Below are 26015 nucleotides of genomic sequence, written 5' to 3'. Positions count from 1 at the left end.
CTTTTAACAGTTTCCTAATGTCCCCTTTTCTGCTGCCATTTCCATTATAATTATGCATGGTGCTCTCGTTCCCAGAGCACTGCATTTCTCTAAAACTTTTCTGGCAAGGCAGAAAGGGAAATTGAATGGCTTTTTCTGCAGAGAATTGCAATGTTTTAAGAAACATAAATTATTGATCTTAAGTGGATTTTGTATGTTGTGTTCTGTACCTTTTTATGTGTTACTGCCAATTTTGTGTGTGTGTACAGATTTGTACAGTAGTGTGCAAAAGTCAGAGAGCACCCTTTAATTTATTTAATTTCTAGTCAAAACTGCCATTACTTACAAGTTATTCATTTTTTAGTGTCAGGAGAAAAAGAAGAAATGTGTATTTAAGAGAAAATTACACAAAAATGAGTATAATACCTGAGTATTATACTATCACTATCAGTGTTTAATTTGTCCACTCTTATTTTAACAAGGTACAGCTGTGTCCTCCTAACAAAACTCTTTAAAGTATTACTGACATTAACTTCCCCTTAAAAGAGGCACTAGCAATTACCCAAGAAACTACCCCAACTCACCTTAGTTGCTTTGCAAATTTCTAATGTATGTAAATCAAAAATGGCTAAAGCAAATATTTCTGAGTTTTAAGAGTGAACTCTGGAGGTGTTTACAAGAAGCATGAAAAACTGAAAGTAAGTCTGCCAAAAAATGTAAGCTATAATAAAGGCAAAGCATAGAAACACTCAATAATGAAAATATTTATATTATGTTTAGTTGTTGAGGCTTCTGTGTGATTTTCTGTTAAATATATGCGTTATGATTTTTCTTATTGCTGTGAAAAATGTAACTTGTAATCATTGGCCATTTTGACTGGAAATTAAAAAGAGTAACGTGTGGTCTCTGCAGCTGAGTGAAAGACAAGGCTTAATTCATGTCTGAGAAGCCCACACTGATGTGCGAGAGATATAGACAGAGCTAAACAACCAGTGTAACAAGTGAAATTTAGCCAGGATTAAAGTTTGAAGCTGAAGAGAATAAGAGTTATACTCACCTCAGACCTCAGCATATGTGTCTGTTTATGCACAGAGGGGTACCAGAACCAGAACCTTATCAGAGTCAGCAGTTCCCTGATACACTCTTGCGTGTTTACCCTGGTGCACATTTGTCAGTTCATCTGGGTCTGTATTCAGTTCAGTTCAAAAAATGAGTGGTGGTACAGGGAGCTGTTATCAGGAGTGACTTTTGTGTGATTCTTTGGTGTAATGGACACAGAAAGATACTAATTTTTGTGCAGCACAGCAAGAGTAGTTCCGTGAGTAATTCTAGCTTACAATGTAGGAAGTTTCAAGTATATTGTGATCTTTTCCTGCAGCATAAAACTAATTTTGGCTCCTTTAAAATAAAATAACTTTAGAAGAAGTAGTGACATATTTGTCATATTTTCACGTAGTTGTATATGGAGTAAACAGAGTACAGATTTTACTCGCAGTTGGGGCCTGACTGATAATGAGGTACCAAAGATTTATCAATAATCGTGAAAATTCTCTTTGCTTCACATTCCAGTGCCAGTATTTATATTATTTCTACAGTGAGTTTCTGCTGTTTTATTAATGTGACAGTCAGGAACTGACAACAATATTTGACAGTTTGTAGTTGGCAATTGATAATCAGTGAGTAAAGCGTTGTTTAACTGAAACCATTTAGTCTGATACAGTTTTGACCCATGTTAAATTATGTCCACCGGTATTACTTGGTATCAGAATTTTTTGCTGTAGATGTTAGTAATGATTAGTTGAAGATACAGGTCTAAATGTTCATGTTGATCTGGATCAAGATGAAAGAGCAGCACTGGCTGTTGATTTATTGAGGAAGAAGTCTAGGATGAATTTCCCAGAAGTGCAGGTATAGTTTACTGACTGGGCCAGTGGGTCCAGAGCCCTGGGGCTTATGACTGGAAGGGGCCTGAGACCAGTTGGCCCAAGGGTTCTCAAATACTTGGGATAATCCACTGCAGATGTAAGCAGTAGATGAATGAATAGCCATTGAATATGTTTAAATGACTGAATGAATTAAATAAAACAAAAAATCTGTTCTCAGGTTTGATATTATATTGTTGATTTTGTTGCTGCTATTTACTCATTGATGTGTGTAGGAATATTTCTGCATCATGTCTCAATTTGGCTTAAAGGAAAAAGAGAAGTCTATATGCAAGTTGGTCTTTTTAACCTTACACAAAAAGCATAAACTGTTACCATGCAGACACAATAGAATATTGCACATCGTTAATAAGTGGAATAACTATTGTTTACTCTTGCTTTTAAGGTATTTATTGATTTATTTAGTGTTACTGTAAGAGTTTTAGAGGCCACCAAAGATAATGGTGCCCACAAAGCCATGATCCATCCCTGCAGAAGCATCATAGCAAATTATCATGAAATGGAACAGCATGTATAACTGTGAACACTGTCTAATTTTTCTAACTGTGCTTTTGGAAAGCTGATCCTTGGGTAATACGTGTCGTGTTGGTAACCCGTATGCCGAATGAGAGTGTCCTTCCCATTCCCCCCTACTTGGGCAGCTTTTGCAATAGGAAAGCTATCTAAATGGCGTCAACTGGAACTTGTCTCATGAGTTTAGATGCTTGTGATTTGTGATGAGAACAGATGAGCAGTCCACTCCAGGTCTCTACATATTTATACACATAACTTTCTTGTGCAGTCAGTGAGCCAGTAATGTGAGTAAGAGACTTTTTTAGAGGGTGTGTGTCTTTGTGAGTATGTTTGTGCAAATATACATATATGTTTCATTTTTTATACATGTGGTATGCTTTTGCTAGAATGTGCATACGAATGTGCATTAGCTTTATCTCTGGCTTGTGTCTGCAGGCCTTCATGGAAGATGTAAAGTCCAGGGGGCCTTTCATCTACTCAGTTCTGGAGTCTGCCCAGGCCTTTCTGGCCCAGCATCCATTCCAGGAGCCTGAGGAGACGCTGCCAGATGGCAAAGGTCTGCTACCTTTTCTGAATACTCTCCCCAAGCAAACACCGGCCACTTAAATTCCAAATCCCTTAGCCTCCTTATTAGACCAATGCAGTACAGGTGCTTCCAGTGGGCATGCTTAATCAGAAACCATGACCCTTTATATACGTCAGCAGCTGGAGCTGGGTCATCCCCAATTAGACAAATGCAGCTGTGCATGTGACATACGGTGACATCAATAATGAAGAGAGTGGGGCTGTTGTTTTCACAGTTTTGGCTTTCTCGTCTCGTCTCCTCTCCTGTATTCTCCACCCAATTCCTTTTCTCATGCAGAGGTGTCTCCAAGGCGGCGGATGCTGAATGTGAGCCGCTCAGTGTGGAAGCAGGCCAACGTGGCCAGCGATCTGTGGGAGAAACTGACGGCGCGCTGTGTAGACCGGCACCGACACATGGAGCGCACTCTAGAAAGGCTTTTACAGGTCCAAGCGGCTATGGAAGAGCTGGCTGGGGCTCTGGAGCAGGCCGAAGGAGTGAGAGATGCTTGGGAGCCTGTGGGAGATCTCTTCATCGACTCTCTGCAAGATCACATAGATGCAACCAAGGTACAGCAAATGAGCTTAAGTTTTTTGTGTAGCCTGGATGTAGGAGTAGGCAGTATGATAAAAACCTATTTTCCTTATTTTCCTTACCTTATTTTCAAAAATGACATGTTGGAATATTGCATTTTTTGAGGTTTAACAAGTTGGATATAGAAGTGACACTTTTTCTTTTTTAATGCTAATACAGATGTTTGAGGATCAGTCAATGATCCTGATGTTTCTTCTTTAAAAAATACTAAGTGAAAACTTAAGCTAATACTGAGTTCACTGACTTCACTGTAAGATGAGTATCTAAAAGTAGGCTATCATGCCTAAACTACTCGCTCAACTATCCCACATGGGCACCCCATCAAAATCTCTGTTTTTAATAAAGCGTATAGTTAATCAGTGTTCTTCAAGTACTAACAATATCCACAATATTCTCAGAAAAGCTTGTTATGACATCATTTATAGTGGTAATGTAATGATATAATCATATCACCAACTCCTATGTAGAAGAGGCTGTATGACGTTTGGATTTTAAAGATAAACAAAGGAACGGTGGTTGTGCATGAAGAACAGAGCGTATTTCTGATGTGAAGAGCACAAGTGAGAGTAGTTAAGCAGGTTGCAGTGCTTGCTGGTTTTTTGTTTATGCAGCATAGCTGGCTGCCCACTCTCTGGGATGCATTTACCTGTTTTGCCTCTAATAGTTCTCCATTAGAGCCTGACTAAAAGCTCAGAAAGAATGACCAGCACAGCTGAATTAAAGTCACAGTGGGGCAGTGGGTTGTCCCCCCGTCTGTGCTAATCCGATCAGTGATGGGCTCCCAGGTGGTGCAGCTGGCTAAGAGGGTTGCCTCCTATCTCCAAGACCCCAATTCAAACCTTAATGATGCCGCAGCAGTTTATGGCCAGAGGTGCAAGAGAGCACAACTGGCCCTACTGCTCTCTGGGTGGGAAGACTAGTTCCTCTGTTCTATCGATCTACAGTAGTTGCTGGCCAGTCTTGAGTGCGTTCACCTGTCCTGCGATGTTACTTGAACAAATTCAGTGGCCAGCTTTATGTGTTTTGGAGCTGTATTGGTGCTGTGTTAGAAGAGAAGATTGTGAGTGAAAAGAGAACTAACACTGAGAAGATAAATGGGTAAGAGAACACTGATCAGTTCTCAGTAAAAAGATGGTTGTGGGCTCTCATTAAAATTGATGTTTGTGGCCTTGTTGCAAGTGGGAGATGGCTGAAACATGACTGCTTTAAAGTGGGGACTGTTTTCCCTTATATTTTTTAATTCATTGGCTTTTGTGTTCCATTCCCCTGTTATGATTAGAAATGGTAATTTAGTGGAGCAGTGTCCACATTTACTCTGTCATCAGGGCTAGCATGCATTTCAGGGGCCTGCCTGGGTGGTCGTGTCAGCGGCCCTGTCTAAACAAAGTTGTGGACCTCATGTTCCTGTCACGAGGCGGCAGTCCATTAAGCACTGAGCGTGAGGGTTTGCTGCACAGACTTCCAGCACATTATTATCTTGATTTGCCCTGGACGTGCAAGAGCAGTGTGAGCTTGCTGACACATCAGACCTCCAGCTGTTCAAGTGCACACTGAGGCTGACCAGAGTGCTCCCTCCTCTTTTTCCCTTTTCTTTCTCCCCTTCTGTTTCTGCAGCTGTTTAAGGAAGAGCTGACCCAAGTCAAGGAGGGTATGAAGCACATCAACGACCTGGCCCACCAGCTGGCCATCTCTGACGTGCACTTGTCCATGGAGAATGCCCGTGCCCTGGAGCATCTCAACAGCAGGTGGAAGCTGCTGCAGGTAGACCGGACCCACCTGTAACGTTGCCTCAGCCTTTATGGGGTGTTTAGATCGAGGCATAATGCATGCACTGCAGGGCAGTAAGGATTGCATTACTATTTTGACTATCTTGAACTTCAAATATACTTTATATTTGAAGCTCCAGATAGTCAAAGCCAGGGCCAGGAGGATCTGTAAAAGTGAGACGTAATACTTCAACAGAGTAAAGGATGCCCATTTCCAAAGCCAAATATAAAATGTCAGTCACCCGAGTTAAAGAAAAAAGTTGCATAGTCCTTGCTGGTAGGGATCTGCTAACTGTTTACTTCTGCTCATAAAGTCATCAGAGGTAAGATATAAGTGAAAACGCCCACTCTGACAGTATGCTTTAACTTAGGACGCTTGATGCGCGTTGGAGCTTAACTATGAGGTAAAGGTGAGTGTCACGATTATGAAGGCAGTAACACAACAAATTTGAAATTGCTTCTTTTTGTCCACTATGCCACTAGTAAAGTTCCCACCAGTCCAAATAGAGGTTTCTATTTTGCTATGGGATGATCCGAGCCTGGTCACAGAGTGCACCTGTCTGTGGGGGTGAAAAGATCAGTGGATTAGTGTAAAACAAAGAGCCAGAGCCAACCTGAAAACAATATGAGAATGCAGTAGATAAAGATTGTATGTTCAGTCTTGTTTTTTAAAGTGGTGGACATGGACATGAAGAAAATGCATACATAGTGAAGGAGAGGGTATATGTGACCATGTCTGCTAGTGTTTTGTGTAAAATTTGTTCTATATAGTTCTTCCTTCCTATAATTTTGGTGTGTGAATACTGTAATAAATGTTAAATCCTACTCATTTGAATGGAACAATCTGCTCCTCCTGCTTGGGACCCACTCACATAGATGTAGCGCATTTTAAAGTCTAATTCTCTAATATTTTTCCTCTTAAATTATTTATCATCTCAGCTTCGGGTGAGTCTGCTCAATCAGTTCAACTCAGCTACACTGAATGCAAACACACTCACACATAAGCACTCACACACAGACAGCATTTCTGACTAGCTGAAAAAATGCCCTCAGTCTTGCACGGATATTTCCATTAATTACCCATTTCCCATGATGCACAACAGGGAGTGTATATTTAGGTTTAATATAACTGTGTCAGTTAGGCCAAGTGGTCTCAATGTTTACATTGACTAGCAGAGACATGTAGTGTCTGTGGTGCTACATTAACTTCCTATTATGTTCAAGAAGGACAGGGTGTCCTTGAAATGTCTAGAAGTGAACCAGAAAGGGAGAAAGAAAGGAGAGTGCATTGTGGGCCTTTGTGTTCACATGAATGGATTTGCTGGCCGTTGTTTATGTCTATGTTTTGACATCCCTCGACGATGATTTACATGGCAAATCCAATACCTTGTAAATAAACTGGGATTAGTTAGGCTAAATCCCCCAGTGACGGTCGAGTGGAGAGAGAGAGAGGGCCAGGATTGATCGCAGTGAACTTTTTGTGCACCAAAATGCCACCTCCCGCTCACATCTAGCTCTCTCTTCCCCTGTTCTGTCCCCTGTGTAACACATAGCCTTCCTGGCACATTTATTTCAACACAGCTATTGTCTTCATTTGAGTCTTTTTCTGGCTCTTTCAAAGGACTGAGGGAAGGGGCCAGGGGACGTGAGAAGGACTTGCTACATCTGTAGCTAAGCCTAATCGTGGGAGAGGACAGAGACTATGTGTGTGTGTATTTCTGTGTGTGTGCATGTGTACATGTTTCTGTGTGTGCTCTCGGAGGGGAGTTAAGGACAAGAATGTAGAACTGTCTCTTGTGATTCACCCCAGGGTCTCTCTCTCTGTCTCTCTCTCCCTCTTTCCTTCTTTCTCTTTCCTCTCAGGGCTCAATTGAAGAGCGCCTGAAGCAGCTGCAGGACGCCCACAGAGACTTTGGCCCTGGATCACAGCACTTTCTCTCCAGTAAGAGAGCTGTCTCACTTGAGCTTGCACTGGGCTGCCTGCTGCTCGTGGGTTGGGGCAGTACTGGGACAGAGATGGGAGATAGGGCTAATATGGAGATATGAGCTGCTAACTGCAAATGAGTGGCTGAAAAATAAAGCAACACGTTAGAGTCAGCATCGTGGGCTGCCTCTGTTCCCTGTCACTCCAGAGCTCCAGATCTATGCTGAGGGAATCCCACAGTGCATGCAAAGTGATCCCCTCTGCGCTGGCAGAGTTAGCTGAGAAAGCGGATCACGCTAAACTCTTAGGCTGCTGCTGATGAGCCATGACTCTCTGGGAGCTGGAGACAACACGTGCACAGCTGTTTTAGTGATATCTGCTAATATAGGCTGAAACAACTCAATAATTTAGAACTTAGTAATTTAAAACCGCACTAAGCAGCACTTTTTGCACTGCAGATTCCTAGAAATGAGTAATGTCCTTGCATAATACAATGTTAAAAGTGTTACTGTGAGTTTTAATGTATCCTGTTATATTCAAAAACAAGGTATTTTTCTCCAAATTTAATCATAGGTTAGTCTTCAGTCTTTGTCATAGCACACATGAAAACATTCACCAGTGCTTATGAGCCTTAACATATTTTTACACAGGCTGTGGAACGTGATTTCAAAAATGGGTCATATTTTATTCAAAACTGTTATGTATTTTCTCCAAATTTAGAAACCAGTCCTAGAATTGTAAGTGTTTTCTGCTGTCTTCCTCCAATTCTATCAAGGCCCACCACCTTTTTGAACTTCTGGTCACACAATTGAGGAGAACACTCAGAATAGAATGCTAATTGGTTGTCAGCAGCTATGAAGATGCTTTACTTGCTGCTGTGTCGAATAGCAACAGCGATGAGAGGGACTTGGCCGTCTCAGTGTAAACACAAAATTATGCTCTATGAATTATTGACAGTGAATGGCACAGCTGGAATTTGAACCTGAATTCCAGCTCTGTATTGCTAAACAGTTCTTTTACAGGAGTGTTCAGTGCCTTTTAAAAGATTGCATTCTCTCTTCTGAAAAAATATGTCCTCAGGTATTCTAAACACCTCTTGTGTACTCGTGTTTTGTTGTCTCTTTGCATGACGGTAGTGTGCCTGGAGGAACCTGACCTATGCCATTTGAGATTTTGCAAATAGATTTTCATGCATGACATGTTTTTGTGGTTGATAACTGCTCTTTCTCTCTCTCTCACCCCTCTCCCTCTCCTTTTCTCTGTATCTAGGTTCTGTGCAGATACCTTGGGAGCGTGCTATATCCCCCAACAAAGTGCCATACTATATCAAGTAAGTTCAGCTGTGAGCCATCTGCAGTCAGCGTGCATTGGCAGCCCACAAGACAAACCAGAAGTGAAGGATGTTGGTTTATCTAGCAGAGAGAGAGAGGAGAGAAAGATTCCTGAAAAGGCAATTACTGTTCCCTGGTGCAGAAGATTATTGTGCTTTGATACAAACAACATTTCGACCATGGCAAGCCATTGTCAGACAGTCTGCTATGTTTCACAACCCATTTCTGTTTCCATAGATGTCGGTCAGTCAGCCTTGAATAGGGACATTAATGGCTGTTGTCTTTTAGGGGAAAGAATTGGACTTGGTCCCTCTGCTTTGTTTGGCTTATCGATATTCCTCGCTGACCGTTGTTTTCTGAATTGGACTCCATCAGTGCATCTCTACATTGCCTCTAGCTGTGGCATCCGATGCCTTGCATGTCTTGTGCACGGTTTTTATGGGCCACGTAAGTGGGCCACGGGAGGGAAGTACAAATGGACATTGTTTGTCGCCAGTCGATCAATGTAAACTCTTCTCAGGTAATTATGAGCAAGTGAATGGCCCTGCAGCTCCTGGCAAACTGCCCTCTCTAGGCTGCCTTGGCTATTTCTTTTTTCTCGTTATTCATTCATTTGATATCTCTCTCTCGCCATCCTTCTTTCACAGTATTGCTGCTTTAGTAAGCGCAGCGATACAGGAGAAGAGAGGGTTTGTCCATGCCATGCTTAACGCTGGAAAGAGTGAAGTGACCAAACTGTGCAGTGACTGCAGCTACTGGACATTTATTTTGTTGCTGTCCATAAAAAGGATCTCCAGTTTTCTGCATAATTTTAGCTGAGCAGCTGTTCTATACATTGTGTGAAAATTAAATGATGACTGGACCAATAGAAATGCTCCAAAACTGTTTTGAATAAAATCTCTTTGCATAAACGTACACTGAAAGTTAAGAAAGTTTTTGCCCTCTCCTATATAGTTATCATTTTGCAGATTTGTTTTTCTTTGGACAACAACAGTTTGCGAAGGAGGACTTAAGATACATGCTGTGTTTGGTCTTTGTTAAAACTTCATTGGCACAGACCAATTAAAGCGTTGCAGGATGTAGGCACTTAACCGGCTCTGGACTTTTCTTTTTCCAGCTGCAGCTTTTGTGCTTTTGCACTGTGCTTGCTGCACTTTCTCTGCCTTTCTCTTTTTTTTCTCTCTCATACTCCCCTTTTCACCTTCCTTGATTCTATGCACATTTACCTAACTGTATTGTGCTCATTTCTTATTATTCTTTCTCTTTCCCTCTCTTTCATCTTTTGAATTTTTTTCTCTTGCTCCCTTCCTTCCCATTACTCTATCACTCTTTCTAGCCATCAGGCTCAGACAACCTGCTGGGATCATCCAAAGATGACAGAATTATATCAAGCACTGGGTAAGACAATTAAATTCACTCTGTTTTCTCATCTTCATGTACCACCTACACTGCCCCCCCCACAAAACATATATGGCATGCACACAGCTCAACCACACACACGCTTCAGCACCTTTTCCTTTATTGTAGCCTCTTCCCCACTGAGACACCACTCTCATTAGCAACCATATGATTGCATTGCCTGCTCTAATTAATAGTGATTGAAGGGCATTTTCTATGTGTGTTAATTTGAACTGACGCAGCCCCCCCCTCCAAACACTGATGTGACCAGAGCTGCTATGCCACAAGCATGCTCCCACCCGACTGACTCATCCCTTGCTGAAGGGAGGGGTGTTGTCAAATGGGTGTAAATGTTTCTCCTCCAAATTATTTTTCTAACTCTTTTTTTCTCTTTTTTTGTTTTCTTCTCATGGTTTTACTCTCTCGTAGCGGACCTGAACAACATCAAGTTCTCCGCATACCGGACAGCCATGAAGCTGCGGCGAGTGCAGAAAGCTCTGAGATGTACGTGCTAAGGGACCTCCTGTCTCTCTCTTCATAATCACTCCACTATGCCCTTTCTTTCACCTGCCACTGACGAATGTCCTTTTCCACTCTCATAGTGTATCAGTCATCGATTAGTTGCGGATAGGGCCCAGCCTGCTCTGTCAGTTTCATTAGGGCCCAGCGATTTTCGTGCAGGCTAATTAAGCCTAATAATTGGTGCGATTATGCGTCTTATAGGGAGGTAATTAAACAGTCTTGATGAGGAATTGGATGATCTAGTGATCCTCCAGAGTCAGGATTGGCAGGCAGTAGTTTATCTGCTGCTGCCCAGGTAAGAGCTCACTCTCTTGGGTATGCAGCAGTTCGACTGCTCCTGACCCTTCTGCCCCTGGATGGGTGCAATCCAGCAGCACACACCTGCGCAGAGCAGAGGCATCTCTTTCAGGGCCATCTACCTCTCCTCCCTCGACCCCCTTCAAAAGTTAAATAAATAATTCTGCATACGTACACGCTCAGTGCACTGCTGAGGCAGCCTTCATTTTCCTTTATCTCTCCTTTCCCTTCGCTCTCTCTCCCTCTCTACTCCTCTCTCTCTCTGGGGCACTCACTTTCTCATTCTCAGTTTCTCCTGCTCTCTTTCCTTATCCTTACTTTATTTCTCTCTCTGCTGGTCCGCTAGTCCATGTCATTAGGAGAATTAATTACCAGGCTGGCATAGTAACTCTGCAGTTTGCCGTGCTAGCTGGCTGTGATGGAAGAAGGCAGCACAGGAAGAACATCCACCAAGGCCTGTTAGTGTCTCTACGACCATCCCTGAAAGCACTCCAGCCACTCTCCCACTATGTGTCATCTCATTATCTTATTATCCAATTAGGCATGACATCAGTGGACAGCTTTAAATCTATAGCCTGTTTGGAATGGCCTGGGAAAATTACTTTGGAAGAGGCAAATTGAATTAGCTTGCACTCCACGCACATAATCCACACCCTGAAGTTTTAAAAGGTGCAACAGGCCAGTAAGCATTATGTTGTGTGTTTATGTCTGTAGTGGATCTGCTGAAGCTGACGAGTGTGATCGAGGTGTTCAGAGAACAAGAGCTGCAGCATGGTGAATATGTGATGGACGTGGTGGAGGTGATCCATGCCCTCACTGCCCTGTATGAAAGACTAGAAGAAGAGCGATCTGTACTCATCAACATCCCCCTCTGTGTGGACATGTGCCTCAACTGGTTACTCAATGTCTATGACAGGTGCTGCCACATTACCACAATACCTCTGATGTGCTGTTGCTTGACATTCTTTGACCTCATGACCTCCTACACCCGCTGACTCTCATTTATCATCCAATCACGCCCACTTCACCTTTGGTTGCCTGTCAAGGTTAAGGCTCCTGCCCCCACTGCTCTGATTGGTGGCTTGATTTAAGGCGCTCTTTTATACCAGGGCTGTGTTTTCTCTGTGCGCCTGTGAAGTGAATTAGATCATGACAAAGGCAAAGGGAAATCAAGACAGGCAGGCAGCCAATCAGAGCATGTGGGACGGAGTTAAAAGCCCCCTGCTTGATCTCTCTGCCAAAGCTCTTGATTGAGAATTTTAGGCAACGAACATAAAAAGGCGAAACAACCTCTCAGTTTTTTTTTTTTTTCTATCCATCATAAATTTGTTTAGCGGCTCTTAACTACCTGCTGCTAATGGCTGGAAATCACCGCTTTTACCCTGCACATAAATTGCAGTAATTGCTTTTTTTGTTTTGCGATAAACACAGCGAGTGAATGAGAATGAGCTGTGTGCATGGGAATGATAATCACCAGTTCCCAGTCAGACAAGCAGGAGAAATGTTTGCTTTCGAAAAACAGCCCTAACAGGGGGATTTGTCCTTATATCGGGCAAAAGACAACTTTGTAGTGTTACATGAGATTGGTGGAATATTTCTGGAGCTTGAGCAAAAATTCTGAATTTGTTCATTATTGTTGGGGTAACTCTCCCTCAAGCACAGCATCCCCTCCCTCCGATCAGTTTCAAGCATATCCACTTTCCCTAAGCCTCTGTACATATTGTACTTTTTAGGCTATTTAAACTAGATCCAGCACATGAGTGATTCAGGTAGAAGGATTCAGCTCATTCTGCATGAGGCTCTTTCACCCTTAGCTCTTCCAGCTGACTGCATCTATTCAGCGACTAGGCTATAAAGAGTTTTGGTAATGCCTTGGGCTCAGTCACTTACTCACTGGACTGTTACTCTCCTCTCTCTACACTATAGTCTTCTCACCGTCTCCTCAGCCTCATGAGCTCAGTCACCTTAGAAAAGGTACAGTCACCGGGGGTCATGAAGCCCATTCTCTATAGCACTGTATTCAGTTACTGTTGGTTGCAGTGTTGGGCCCTGTCACTGTCTCACTCTTTTTCACATGCACTCCATAGGAGTACACCAAGGACACCTAGTTTAAGACCTTGAAGATTTTCATTCAAGACCTGCATTTTTTTACCTGTCCCTCAAACCTTCATGCTTATGTTTTGCTACATAGTGTTAAATGAATGCTTACAGTATTTAGTTGAGTCCAGTTGGACCGAACACTGTCAAAGTAATTTAACTAGTAACTAGTAATTTTGCAATGTGCCCCCTCACTTTCAACACCGCATACACTCATCATCCAATTAGAAACACCTACCTTGTGTTTCCACTCACTATCCACTTTATGAGGTTCACCTGCCTTACTGGTACACTATGTACACTGCCTGTCAAAAGTTTTGAAGTGCAGTGTCTTCTACAAAGTGTCTTTGTAATTATTTGACAGTTTTTGCCAAACCATTGTTAAAAGCACTTGAGAATCTGTTGACCTAGTGGTGGTTTAAACACCTGAAAGGTTTGAGTGCTGATGAGTGCTCATAACAAGGAGCTAAAATGTGTAGCGTATACCATTATTTCCGAGGTAGCACTGTTACAAAGATTGTAACAAATGTTTACATGTGATACTATTTTCTTCAAAACCATTAAATATAAAATCTGTTAATATGTTATCAGTATTTACTCTTTTTAGTTATATCAAACTGGCAGTGAAAATGAACTCATTTGTATTTTGAAAAGCTAGTTGTTCCCACACTTCTGACTAGTGTTAGAATGTAGGTACAGAGTGTTGTTACACTCAGTGTGTTAAATACGCTTTACCCCATTCATCAATGGCTAGTTTCTGGCAGGACTACTGTTGACCAGACGTTATTTGGATTGTGGACCATTCCCAACACAGCAATGTCACTGACAGGGCAGTGGCATAGCAGTTGGTGTCATGCTGATGTTAGTATCAGATACAGTAGTGTTGCTAGGTTTGTACTAAGGATGTGAATGATTATCCATTAACTGACAAAAAAAAGAATTGTTCAACAATTAATCAGTTAATGAACAACTGATGCAATAGACAGTTGGTTTCTCATGCAACTAAAAATTGTAGGGATGTCCAGAGATACTGAAGTGCTTAGTTAACTGTTCAAGGTGTCATTACATTTCATTGTGGCTAACAAGTTTAAAATTTGATGGTATTGCTCATATTTAGGTAGAAGTATCTTATGTTAAACTTTATCTTATGTTATACTATACAAAGATGTGTTGTTAAGGATGTAGCTAAGAAGGCAAAAATAGCATATAACTGTTTCACTAACTTGGCTAGCTACTATTAACTAAATCCAGAAACAATAAAAATATATTTCTCTGACAAATAACATGTCAGCACATTGTCCTAGAAATATTTTGTGTAGAAGATAGCAAGTCCTCATCAGCACCAACGTGACACTTGACTTTTTTACTCATTGGCCTATCTTACGAAACAGCCTCCATTACTCAGTCCTACATTATTCTTGGCCAAAGTCCAACCATTGTTTTTCCTTCCCTATGGTTAACCAGACACCTGTTCTGAACTCTTGCCGATACTCAAAATGAAAAAGTAAAAAATGGTGCTCATCTATGTGTGAGATTTTTAGGTTATTTGAGTTCTTCATGCAGATGATCAGGACAAGAGAAGTGGTTATGTTGCTTTTGCTTTTCGTTGATTATTCTGTGCATGGAAACACATGGGCTATAACCTGTAACAGTATACCGGTACGGTGGACCATGCAGAAGGTGTAAAATTGCAATCCGATATCGACATCGATACCGATATATAAAAAATATAAAATGTAACAATTGGACTAAATTATTAGGTAATTTGCCACAGCCTGACTAAGATACAAATTTAGAAACACATGATAAACACCTAATCATTATTCATGTGATGTGATATACCACAAAAAGAGAAGATCTCTAATTGAAATTCAAATAGAAATATGGTAGCATTTAATAAAAAAGTGCTTTTCAGCATTACATGAACACAAAAAGGAAACGTAATTAAGAAAATGGAGAAAAATGGAGAAAAAAAATCTGGTCAGGTCAAAATGTTTACAAACATACATAGCCTCACATCCAAATGCTTAACTAAAAGTAAAAAGACTCCAAATAAGAGAGAGAAAAATATAGAGAGTGAGAGAGATGAGCAAGGTGGGGGGTGAAAGTGGGGGTTAGGTGTTTTTCTCCACCTAACACAGGTTTGTACAAAACAATTATACCATTATGCAGATCAAATTTAAATGAGACTGACTGCACATTTGATTGCTGATTTGTCAGTACATATCAAAACTACTAAATGTAGACTTGGACTGGTTCAGAAACATAACTGAACACAATGTCATTGGTTAAGTGAGCCAAGATAGTGTCCCTAATTCACATCCTAATAACATCTGGAATAGTCACTCTCAGTCAGGCCTAAGGCCTCAAAGGTTCCCAACTAATCTCAAAGGTACCTTTCACCTAGTTATACAAAGGTGGAAATACCCAGTTCCAGCTGCTCAACCATAGGCCATGTCTGATGGCATAGTTTAGTGTTGGGCAAGGTAAAGACCTTACCTTATGTCTCTCAACTGACAGTCAGTCTCCAGGTGTCATGATGTCTATGATGAGAACAAACACCACACAAATATACCACAGGCCTAATAAAGACACAAAATAAAGAAAAAAAAGATGTTTTTTTTCTAGTTGTCAGAAAAATATTCTATATTAGAATATTTATTAATTAAAGATATAAATTTAAATACACATTCAGATAATCTCTAACCCTTCAAGGTCAACTTAGATTAGCGAAATGGAGAAATATAACATTCATTTGTATAGGGTTACAGATGCTGTAAAATGAATTAAATGCAGACATTTTTGTGTAACAGTCCAGCGTAACCTAAATTGTCTGCTTCTCTCAAATACAGTAAATATGTCATCAGGTAGATTTGAAATAGCAGTCAAATCTATACATCTGTATGTATTCATCTGCTGATTTTTTTTTTGAGCAGTTATCTGCCGATACTGATATATTCCAATATCATTGTGCATCACTAGTCTGAACAAATCTAAAACTTAATGAAGATCTGTATAAAGGCTTGCATCAGCATGATAATTTACAGAAAGCTCTATATGGACTGCACCTAGGGCTCCTGCGTATATGCCAAATAAAAAATGTCAGTCATGGGCTGCTTGGTGTATACTCCACCCAAATCCCATGTAGATATTACTTATATCTGTGTGTTGCTAGGTAAGTTTTTTGGTGGGGGAGAGACATACTGGTGATTCTAATTTAGATTCTGATTGTGTGTATATAATTTGAACTGTGGATTTGGGATGCCCATTTTGATGCCAGCAACATGTTTCCAAAAATGTTGGGTCAGGGGCAACAAAAGACTGATAAAGTTTTTAGTTATGTAAGAAGTTATGTAATGCTAAAAAACAACACGTGTTGGAACATTTTACAACTAATTAGGTCGTGCAACAATTAAAAAACAACATTTCTCAACATAAAATAGCAAAGAATTTCATTATCTCCAGTATATAATATCCTTCAATGATGAATCATTAAATTCAAAGAACTCTCCCCATATGGAAAAAAAATATATGGACATATATTTTTATATATTTGAAATACATGTCAAATACATTGCAATCCAAGCCAAAATATTTTCCAAACACTAAAATGTATTTCAGGATATATTGCCATATTAACCATGTATATTATGCAATGCATGTATTTTGAAATGCATGGGAAAATATTAAACATAAAAGTGTACCATACAAAAGTGAATGTATGTATTTATCAAATACATTTGAAAATGTATGAACATAGCCATAATATTACAAAACAATTCTTAACAGTTCTTGAGTTCATACTCTTGTCCTAACTCCAGATCAGAAAACAGTTTTACAAAAGTGTCCTAACTAGACAAAAATCTTCTTTCCTAACTTTAAGTGGAAGTTGAAAATCACCCTTGAGAGGTCGCCAGTCCATCACAGAGCATAACATACATACATACATCATCTAAACCGCTTAGCCTTCTGGGTCGCGGTGGGGTGCTGGAGCCTATCCCAGCTGTCATTGGGCGGAAGGCAGGATACACCCTAGACAGGTCACCAGTCCATCGCAGGGCAGACAGACAGACATGCATGCATATACAATCACACACACATTCACACCTAGGGGCAATTCAGCATGTCCAGTAAGCCTGACTACATGTTTTTGGACTGTGGGAGGAAACCGGAGTACCCGGAGGAAACCCACGCAGACACGGGGAGAACATGCAAACTTCACACAGAAATGACCCTAGTCGCCCGGCCGGGAATTGAACCCAGGCCATTCTTGCTGTGAGGCGACAGCGCTACCCACTGTGCCACCGTGCCGTCCCCCAGAGCATAACAAATACAACTAAATGCATTTTGAAAATATATTTAACAAATATATTTTTGGCTATTTTCATAAATTCCAAAAATATATCTAATAATATGTTTGATAAATATAATATATATTTTTCCTTAGTTAGCACTGAATCAAAAACAGACACGATTCTGTGGTGGAAATCACTTTATGGGCTCAAGAACACTTACGAAAACTGCCGTCTCTGAACACAGTTTATCTCTGCATCCACAAATGCTGTACCATGCATAGACTAAACCACATATAAACAGGATCCAGAAACACTGCCACTTTCTCTGGGCCCAAGTTCATAAAAGGTGGACTGAGGCGAAGTGGAGAAGTGTCCTGTGGTCTGACAAATCAAAATTTGAAATCTTTTTGGAAATCTAGGACTCCGCATCCTCTGGGTTAAAGAGAAGAGGGACTATCCAACTTGTTATCACAGTTCAAAAGCCAGCATCCATGACGGTATGTGGGTGCATTAGTGCACATGGCATAGGTGACTTGCACATCTGTGAAGGCACCATTAATGCTGAACGAAATATCCAGATGATGTTCTCAGGGAAGGTCTTGCTTATTTCAGCAAGACAATGCCAAACCACATTCTGCACATATTATAAAAGCATGGCTTCTAGTCAAAGAGTCCAGTTGCTAAACTGGACTGGCTGCAGTCCAGACTTGTCACCCATTGAAAACATTTGGTGCATTATGAAGTGAAAAATACAACAAAGGAGACTCTGAACTGTTGAGCAGTTGTTATCCTATAACAAGCGAGAATGGGAAAACATATTACTTTCAAAACAACAGCAATTGGTCTTTTCAGTTCCCAAACACCTAGAGAGTGATGTTAGAAGAAGAGGTGATGCAACACTAGTAAACATACCACTTTCCGAACTTTTTGAATCGTGTTCCTGGCATCAAATTCAAAATAGCCACATTTTTTTAAAATGATAAAATTTCTCAGTTTTAACAGTTAATATGTTGTCTTTGAACTATTTTTCAAATAAATATAAGGTTTAAATGATGTGCACATCATTGCATTCTGTTTTTGTTTACATTTTGCACAGCATCCCAACTGTTTTGGAAACGGGGTTGTAAATGCTTAAAAGTATGTTACTGTTTATGAACAATTACACATTTTAAAAGCATTAAACATCTGTTCTTTTGTCTTCCTCACAGTGGTCGTAATGGTAAGATGCGGGTGCTTTCCTTCAAGACGGGAATAGTGAGCCTATGCAACACAGATGTCCAAGAGAAATACAGATGTGAGTAAGAGTCAGCCAAGCTTGCAGCACAGCATTCACTTAGACAACAAAGCCTTGTCTCTGTGAATGTATATATCAGCCCCTCTCTCTCACACACATAGACATACTTGTATTGCTATATTTATTGGAGTTTACTGTAGTTTACTGTTTACTACACCTGCACATAACCTACATCCAAAAAAGAATTTTTAAATATGTTAAAAATATGTTCATATGTAAATATATTGCAGTGTGTAAAAATATGTTAAATATGTTCATGGTTTCCCATCAGTTGGACATTATATTCCTGCAAGAAGAGGAAAACATAGCACACTCACATGCACACACACACACCCACACACACATCCACTTAGCCTAATGGAGGCAATACTTCAATAATGCTGAAAGCCTTTTTCTTTGTTTCACTAAAACACAAAGCCTGTGCTTAGCTAGTAGGCAACCGTTGACTTTTTGTGAGGTATTTCCTTTGTCCCTTTTCCATTCATGTTTGTGCTCTTATATTTCTTCTGTAGCTATGTTGGTGTGGACAGGGCGGTTTTTATGGGGTCTAGCCACTTTTACAACTGCAGCCTTATAAGCAGTGATGTGGGATGATGCATGAGAATCATCTGCCATTCAAAGAGGCTGGTAGACAGAATTTGGCCCAGTGGATCCGGCGCAGGCCCACTTACTTTCAGCACAATATCTGCTAGCTCTCGTCAGTTCAAACACCATGTAGACTGGTTCACTTTGTGAGTCGGTAATACGGGTAAAATACAAATTTACAATACTAGAAGATATTTTCACAGTACATGATATATATCACTATGTAGGTTTTCTGAGATTTCGCAGACAAGTTGGAACAGACAAAAAGCAGCACCGAAACAGTAGTGCCATGTTTAAAAAAGGCAGTGGAAAACTTGTAGTATATCAAGATTCTTGTTGTTTACAGGCCCTCTAAAATTGGTGTTTTTTATGCAGCTGTTCACATGCAGTTCAAAATGTACTGATGGTACCCAAGATATACCCCCCAAAACCGGATTATGTTATCATTATCACAATAAAGATAACATATCATATAACATAACTTTGCCTGCCCCTGGTTCCCCTTATTTCCTAAAAATGTGGCTTTTACAGCTTTTCTGAGATGTGTTTTTTCTCTTGATAACTAGCTTGTTCTGCCCTGAGGTCCACTGGCACTGAGGCTGGCAAGTTAAACCAGCACTTGAAGCTTGGCAGAGGCTTTTGTCTTTAGGTTATGGGTCCTTGCAGGGCGTCTGGGTACTTGCGTCACTGTTTCACATAGTGCTTGTATTTTTGTGTATGTCTCTGGGGTTAAGAAGAATCTGCTAAATGTAAATGATGGTTGGATGTCACCATATGGAAATAGCTGTGTAAAGGCTTGGCGTCACCTCTGAAGTCCTCTTCAATGAGGCAGCGAATGTTTTGGGTTGAGCTGCTGGTTAACACAGGTGATTGATCGCACATCTCACTGACACTGCTACAGGCAGTAGTTTGATTAAGACCAGTACGAGCACATCTGCTGTTAGTGCTAGTGTGTGCACATGGGGGACACACTGGAGAGCTGTGGCAGGTGAATGTGAGTGATAATGTGTGTTTTAGATTAGTTTTTTTTTGTGTATATGCCAGTTGATAAGAGCGCTCCCTGCTTCTGGAGTTACACTAGCGCCATGCAGTAGCAAAAAAGATGCAAAATATTCTGCAAAGTGCTCGATACACAGTCAGTCTCCGGGTGCAGAAATCCTTATGGCAAGGATTCAAAACTAGTATTAGAGCCTCCAGGCTCCCTGGAGACTACCCTCTGCGTTGGAGAGAGCTGTACCTGGAAATCAGTGACAGAGAGACAGAAATAGATAGCCATTTTGAAGACGAAGAGGAAAGTTTAGAGTACACCAATGTTTACTGGACGACCCAGAAATATGTGGAGGTGCTTAGTCCATATGCCTACCTGTCAATGAAGTTTTTTTCTGTGGAAAACATACCACCTGGTATCCAGTTACACCAGTGCCCTGGGCAGGTACATGTGCAAACTCCACCACTTAACGCCTGTAAAATCAAAGAAATTGGCTAACCGTCTAGCATTGGATTCCCGCTGAGAATCTTGATAATATAATGTGTGTTTTGACTGTAGAGTTTCCCAGTTTCCCAGTTTAAATATTGTACTTACTGTTTACATTATTTATGTTCGGTACTGCACAGTCCCGTTATTTTTTTTGGGTATGTGTGTGCGTTTTAGACTTATTCAGACAGGTTTGTGGGCCGAATGGTCTGACAGATCAGAAGCACCTCAGCCTGCTGCTGCATGAAGCCATTCAGATCCCCCGCCAGCTGGGTGAGGTAGCAGCCTTTGGGGGAAGCAATGTGGAGCCCAGTGTCCGGAGCTGCTTCCGCATGGTGAGCCTCAAGCAGCCAATTGAAAGTATGAGATTTTATACTCTGCCAGAAGGAAGAGTCTCTCTCTCTCTCTCTCTTTCTCTCTCTCTCTGTCTCTATCTCTCTTCCTCTTTGTTTTTCTTTCTCTTTATTTGTCTCTCCCTTTCATTTCTTTCTTTCTTTCTTTCTTTCTTTAAGTGTTTCTTTTTTAGGGTATTTAGGGTCAATGTTTTGCCCCCATTAATTTCTCTCTGATACTGCAAGCAGCTACCACTTTTTCTGATTTCTCTGAGGGTGGAGAAAATAATACAATGTTAGAATCCAACACTGTGCTTCTCTTTCTGGCCTGATTTGGAACTTTAAATAGTTATCTTGCCTATGTGAACTTATTTATGCACATACTGTAGGAGCACTGATTTTACCCAAAAACCCACCTATATATATATATATATATATATATATATATATATATATATATATATATATATATATATATATATATATATATGGGTTTTTGGGTAAAATCTGTGCTCCTACAGTATGTGCATAAATAACTTGAGCATAAAAACAGTTCAGTGCCCTTAATGTCATGTATCTGTACCAGACACCTCGAGTTCCAGTATTTTAACTTCAAATTGAGTAGATTGGTGTCTGTTTTGCTCTGATGGCTCCCATCACTTCCATTTAGATGCCACTCATATATGCATATATACCTCATATACACTAACACATATACCTGTGCTAACTTGCTAAGTTTCTCAGACATAAAAAAGGATACTAAAGAGAATGAATGTAAAGTTGTTCATTCTAGGTATGCTGGCTGCTTGATAACCATCCTGTTTGAATTGCCACTTGAATTCCCCAATATCACCTTTTTGGCAGTGGTTTGCTGGAATGTCAGATGAAGAAAGAAGGAAAGTTTACTCCATAGCAGTGGCTATATAAATCCAGGAAAAATTTAATACCTGGAATTTGGGGCTACTTGTGCAGGTTACTGTGTAATTTTGAAAGAGCATTTTAACATATTTAGCAAAAATCTTGATAACTAATGTTCTGGCTGTATTCTGTAGCCTCAGTTACCTGTGCACATGAGAGGGAAAAAAATTGGAAAATTATGACAAATAGGAACACAGTACTAGGGAACTATTAAGCAATCAAGGAGCAATACAATAGTCCTGCCGAGTTATAAGATTAAACGTATTCTGTTTTTTGTCAGGTATTACCATAAGATTGAAATACTAGCACAGCTGTTGAAGAACTGCACTACATTAATGGCATATAAGAGCTTCTATAAGCAGCTTGGTTTCTCATTCCATGCTTGGTGAAAGCCTGTAGGGGGTACATTTTGTGCCATAGCTTAGTCTAGAAGCAAACGTTTCAGGAAAAGATGGCAAAATTGTTTTAAAAACCTTTGAAAACTAGAAAAAGATGTACTTTGGAGTTTGTTTTTTACTTTGAGAAATTTTTTGGCCAGGACTTGCAATCATGAGCAAACTTTGGAATTTCTAGAAAAATCCAAAGAATGTAAAATATGAAGGTACAGTGTGACAGGGTCAAATAATTAGACTCATGCTCTTAGAAAATAGACTCACACTTCTCATCATTTTATAATTTAATTTAAATAATAGAATTTATTAGGTGGATTGAACTCATGCAGGCAACTTCTTTTTGTTCTTGAGATATCAAGTTTGAAAACATATCCATGATAAGAATTTGTTTTTGCCAGCAAATTTGTATGCTCAGTGGCTATAAATTATTCAGACTGATGTGAGCAAGAATTACCAATGAGTTCAACATACAGTGACCACTTTAGAAGACTGCAGTCCCATAGAATTGACTATTCTATTCTTAGCACCACATGTCAAATGACTAGAGAGGGTCAAGCTGCAATACCTGCTGCAGTCTCTTTCCATTTGTCTTTACCTCAATAGGACTGTAATTCTGGAACCACCATGATCTAATGGCACTTAGTGTCACAGATGAACTAATTAGTGATTAGATGCAGGGTCCCCAGGTTTTTGGAGAGTGCCCTTAAACTTATAATTCTCGATTGGTCCTTAATTAAATCCTCCCCCATTCAAGAGCATGGCTGTGATACCAGCCACGCATAGTTTAAATCCATTCATTTCCACATTTGTTCTATTTCAGGATTTTATTAGGAGATGAAATAGTACTGTAGTGCCAATCAGTACTTCCCAAATTGGCAATTTATCACCTACAGCATTAATAAAGTTACACTGATAAAATAGCACAGCTGAACTTGGCTTGGGAGTAGCTGAGGGAATTGCAAGTGTGTGTGTGTGTGATAGAAAGGCTGGATTTGAGTGAGATTTGAAGTTCTTGATCATTAAAAGGGGGACCTGACTCTCTAAAGCGTGGTATTCACAACAGTCAGGGCAAAACACAAAGACCCACAAAACACGAGGTTGGCAGTGAATCACCCCAGAGGGAGCTGTGTATTGGCAGACTCAGTGTGGTAGGGTAAAAAAGAAAAAAGACAAAAAAAGAAGGTCGTCAGTCCTTGAGGGAGATGCTGTGCAGTGGATCTGGGGACAGTCTTGTCCCTAGCAGCAAGCAGCATTGTTTTTTCTTATTTTTGGTTTTAATCTTTGTATCTGGGTGAGAGAAATTGAGAGAGAGAGAGAGAGAGACACAGAGAGAGAGGTGAGGGAGTGTCCTCTCTTCAACTCACCTTCCCCTTCCCAGCGCTGGTCCTTTGTACTCACTGTGAAGAGGAGATGAGTGGCTAGGGATGCCTCTGCTGATGTGGGTCTGTGAGTGCAGCCACACTGAGGTTGGCTGTCTATAACCAGGGAGCTAAACTTAGGTGTAAGGAAAGGTTTCAGCACCATGGACAGTAGCCAATGATCCTGGAGCAGTAAAGTGGTCTGCCATCACAGTGTGCTTTATTTATCATCCTCCAGATCCTCACTACAGTCATATATGCAGGCCTGTTATCCTTCACACACACAGACAAACACACACACAAACGTATTTCCAGCGGCAGTGGCAGCTATGGGCCATGCAAGAGACATTCACGTTAATTATGGCTCTTTGCCTGGGCTACAAAGAGGGCCCTGGGGAAATAAACCTTTTAATGCATCTTTGATGCGCATTTAATGAGAATTTACCACATTACGGATTTTTTCGGCACCTCGCGACTCACTCTTTTATTAGGTTTCTTTCCTGTCATCCGCTCCTGCTGTGACCCTGTAATATGCGTCAGGTTTTAGCTCAAATGCATTACATATTATAGGGCCTTATATAATGTTTCTGGTGTTTTTGTAACAATATGTTATTTTAGTTGTGTGCTGTTTAGGCTGCTAAATGTTTTTCTTGATGCTTAGGGTTTGTGGTTCCTTTTTTTATATATGACAGGTAACACCAGCAAATACCTTGTCAGTTAATGATTATATTATTTATAGGTATATAATATTTTCAGGTTCTGAGGTCAAGATTTGCTTTTTTCTAATTCAAATTTTATTTTATGTGATGAAAATGTCTTGATTAGACAGTGGTCTAATTATATACGCCAAATATCAGCCCAAATAAACAAAAGAACTTTTCTGATGCCTGCCATGTGAGCCATCAGAAAAAGAAAAGCTATCAAAAAAACCCCCAGAAATGTTAAGCCTAAGATTTTATGCATTTCAAAAAAAGCAGTCATTTGAGTGCTTGTATAGCATAAGCCCCTCTTCCTACCCACGACTTTACTCTAGGATGCTCCAAGATGCTCAAGTTTCATAATTGTCAGTGATCTCTACAAAAGATTGGAAATAAGAGATCATCAGAAGAGATCAAGGGCTGTATTGGCAATAGTTTTAACTTTGATACACTGTTTTAAATTAGATTTTTCGATACTGTTTGGAAAGTGTTACACCCTTAATGTATGAGTAGAATAATAAATATTGCTCAGATACAGATTATGTTGTATTTTTCATTTTACCATTGTATTTCTCTCCACTGTTAGGCCCCAGGGAAGCCAGCCATTGAGGTGTCACACTTCCTTGAGTGGATGAGTCTGGAGCCACAGTCAGTAGTGTGGCTTCCTGTACTACACCGCGTGACAGTGGCTGAATCTGCCAAACACCAGGCGCGCTGCTACATCTGTAAACAATGCCCTATCAAGGGCTTCAGGTGGGCTTCTTGCCACAGAGCACTTTTCACAGTACATGGTTTTTAACAAAGTTTTCATGTTCAGGCGATTCTTGCAAGGTTTTCCTGTTGGGACTTTTTTTATCTGGAGCACATCTAGCTTCCTATTTCTCTAATCTGCTGTAACAACTGGAGGGCAAGATGTGTGAATCAGAGATAGCAAGATTTTGTTTCATTTTAGTTAGTAATAAAAAACACATACTCTCTGTCCTGCTGATGTTACAGGTACCGGAGTCTGAAACAGTTCAATGTGGACATCTGCCAGACGTGTTTCCTTACCGGCCGAACAACCAAAGGCAAAAAGCTACACTACCCCATCATGGAGTACTACACCCCGGTACATACACATCCTGAGCCTGCACACACACTTTCTGCTTCTGCGCTGAAATACAGTATGAGGCAATTTGCTTAATGATTTTCTCACGGGCATATATCACTGTGGTACTCTAAGTGGGGCTGCCTAGGTCTTTGTCATAAGCTGGCTGCAGTTGCCGCTTGGCTGAAGATGAACTTATATGAGCTTAGAGGCAGACGATTATTTTGTAGATAAAGGGAGAGAGGCCTGGAGAAGAATATTGTATCCAAAGGCTACTGAAGATGAACTACTTATGTTATTTTGTTATTTCCTTTTTTTTTCTTTTGCCCTATTTTTGTCTAATTCACCTCTCTCATTCATCTTCCCCCTTCACTTTTGCCTCTGTTTCTCTCTCTCTTTCTCCTTCACTCACCTCTCCCTTCATTGTTCTTTCCTGTAATTGCCACGTAGACCACCTCAGGGGAGAAGATGAGGGACTTTGCGAAGACTCTGAAGAACAAGTTCCGATCAAAGCAGTACTTTAGCAAACATCCTCAGAGAGGCTACTTACCCGTGCAGACTGTCCTGGAGGCAGAGAGTGGCGAGACGTGAGTGTGTGTCACACAGCTGTCGTAGCATTAAAGAAAAACTATACGTTGCTCATTTGCCACTACAGA

The 26015-nt window shown here is 40.5% G+C and overlaps 1 protein-coding gene across 1 annotated transcript in view; it reads left to right on the top strand.

The window, feature by feature from the left end:
* The window catches only part of drp2 (dystrophin related protein 2), a 74175-nt gene that overhangs the window by 24611 nt on the left and 23549 nt on the right, over positions 1 to 26015 (top strand). The window contains exons 4-16 of the mRNA XM_036568939.1: positions 2871 to 2991; positions 3298 to 3566; positions 5206 to 5352; positions 7221 to 7299; positions 8551 to 8611; positions 9949 to 10010; positions 10440 to 10514; positions 11544 to 11745; positions 18430 to 18515; positions 20752 to 20909; positions 24859 to 25025; positions 25269 to 25380; positions 25810 to 25946. Coding sequence (XP_036424832.1) covers positions 2871 to 2991; positions 3298 to 3566; positions 5206 to 5352; positions 7221 to 7299; positions 8551 to 8611; positions 9949 to 10010; positions 10440 to 10514; positions 11544 to 11745; positions 18430 to 18515; positions 20752 to 20909; positions 24859 to 25025; positions 25269 to 25380; positions 25810 to 25946 — 1676 coding nt within the window. The remainder of the gene's footprint in view (positions 1 to 2870; positions 2992 to 3297; positions 3567 to 5205; positions 5353 to 7220; positions 7300 to 8550; positions 8612 to 9948; positions 10011 to 10439; positions 10515 to 11543; positions 11746 to 18429; positions 18516 to 20751; positions 20910 to 24858; positions 25026 to 25268; positions 25381 to 25809; positions 25947 to 26015) is intronic.

The sequence above is a fragment of the Colossoma macropomum genome, unplaced genomic scaffold, assembly GCF_904425465.1.
Source record: "Colossoma macropomum unplaced genomic scaffold, Colossoma_macropomum, whole genome shotgun sequence".
NCBI classification, from domain to species: domain Eukaryota; kingdom Metazoa; phylum Chordata; class Actinopteri; order Characiformes; family Serrasalmidae; genus Colossoma; species Colossoma macropomum.
This window is presented reverse-complemented; position numbering and strand designations above follow the sequence as displayed.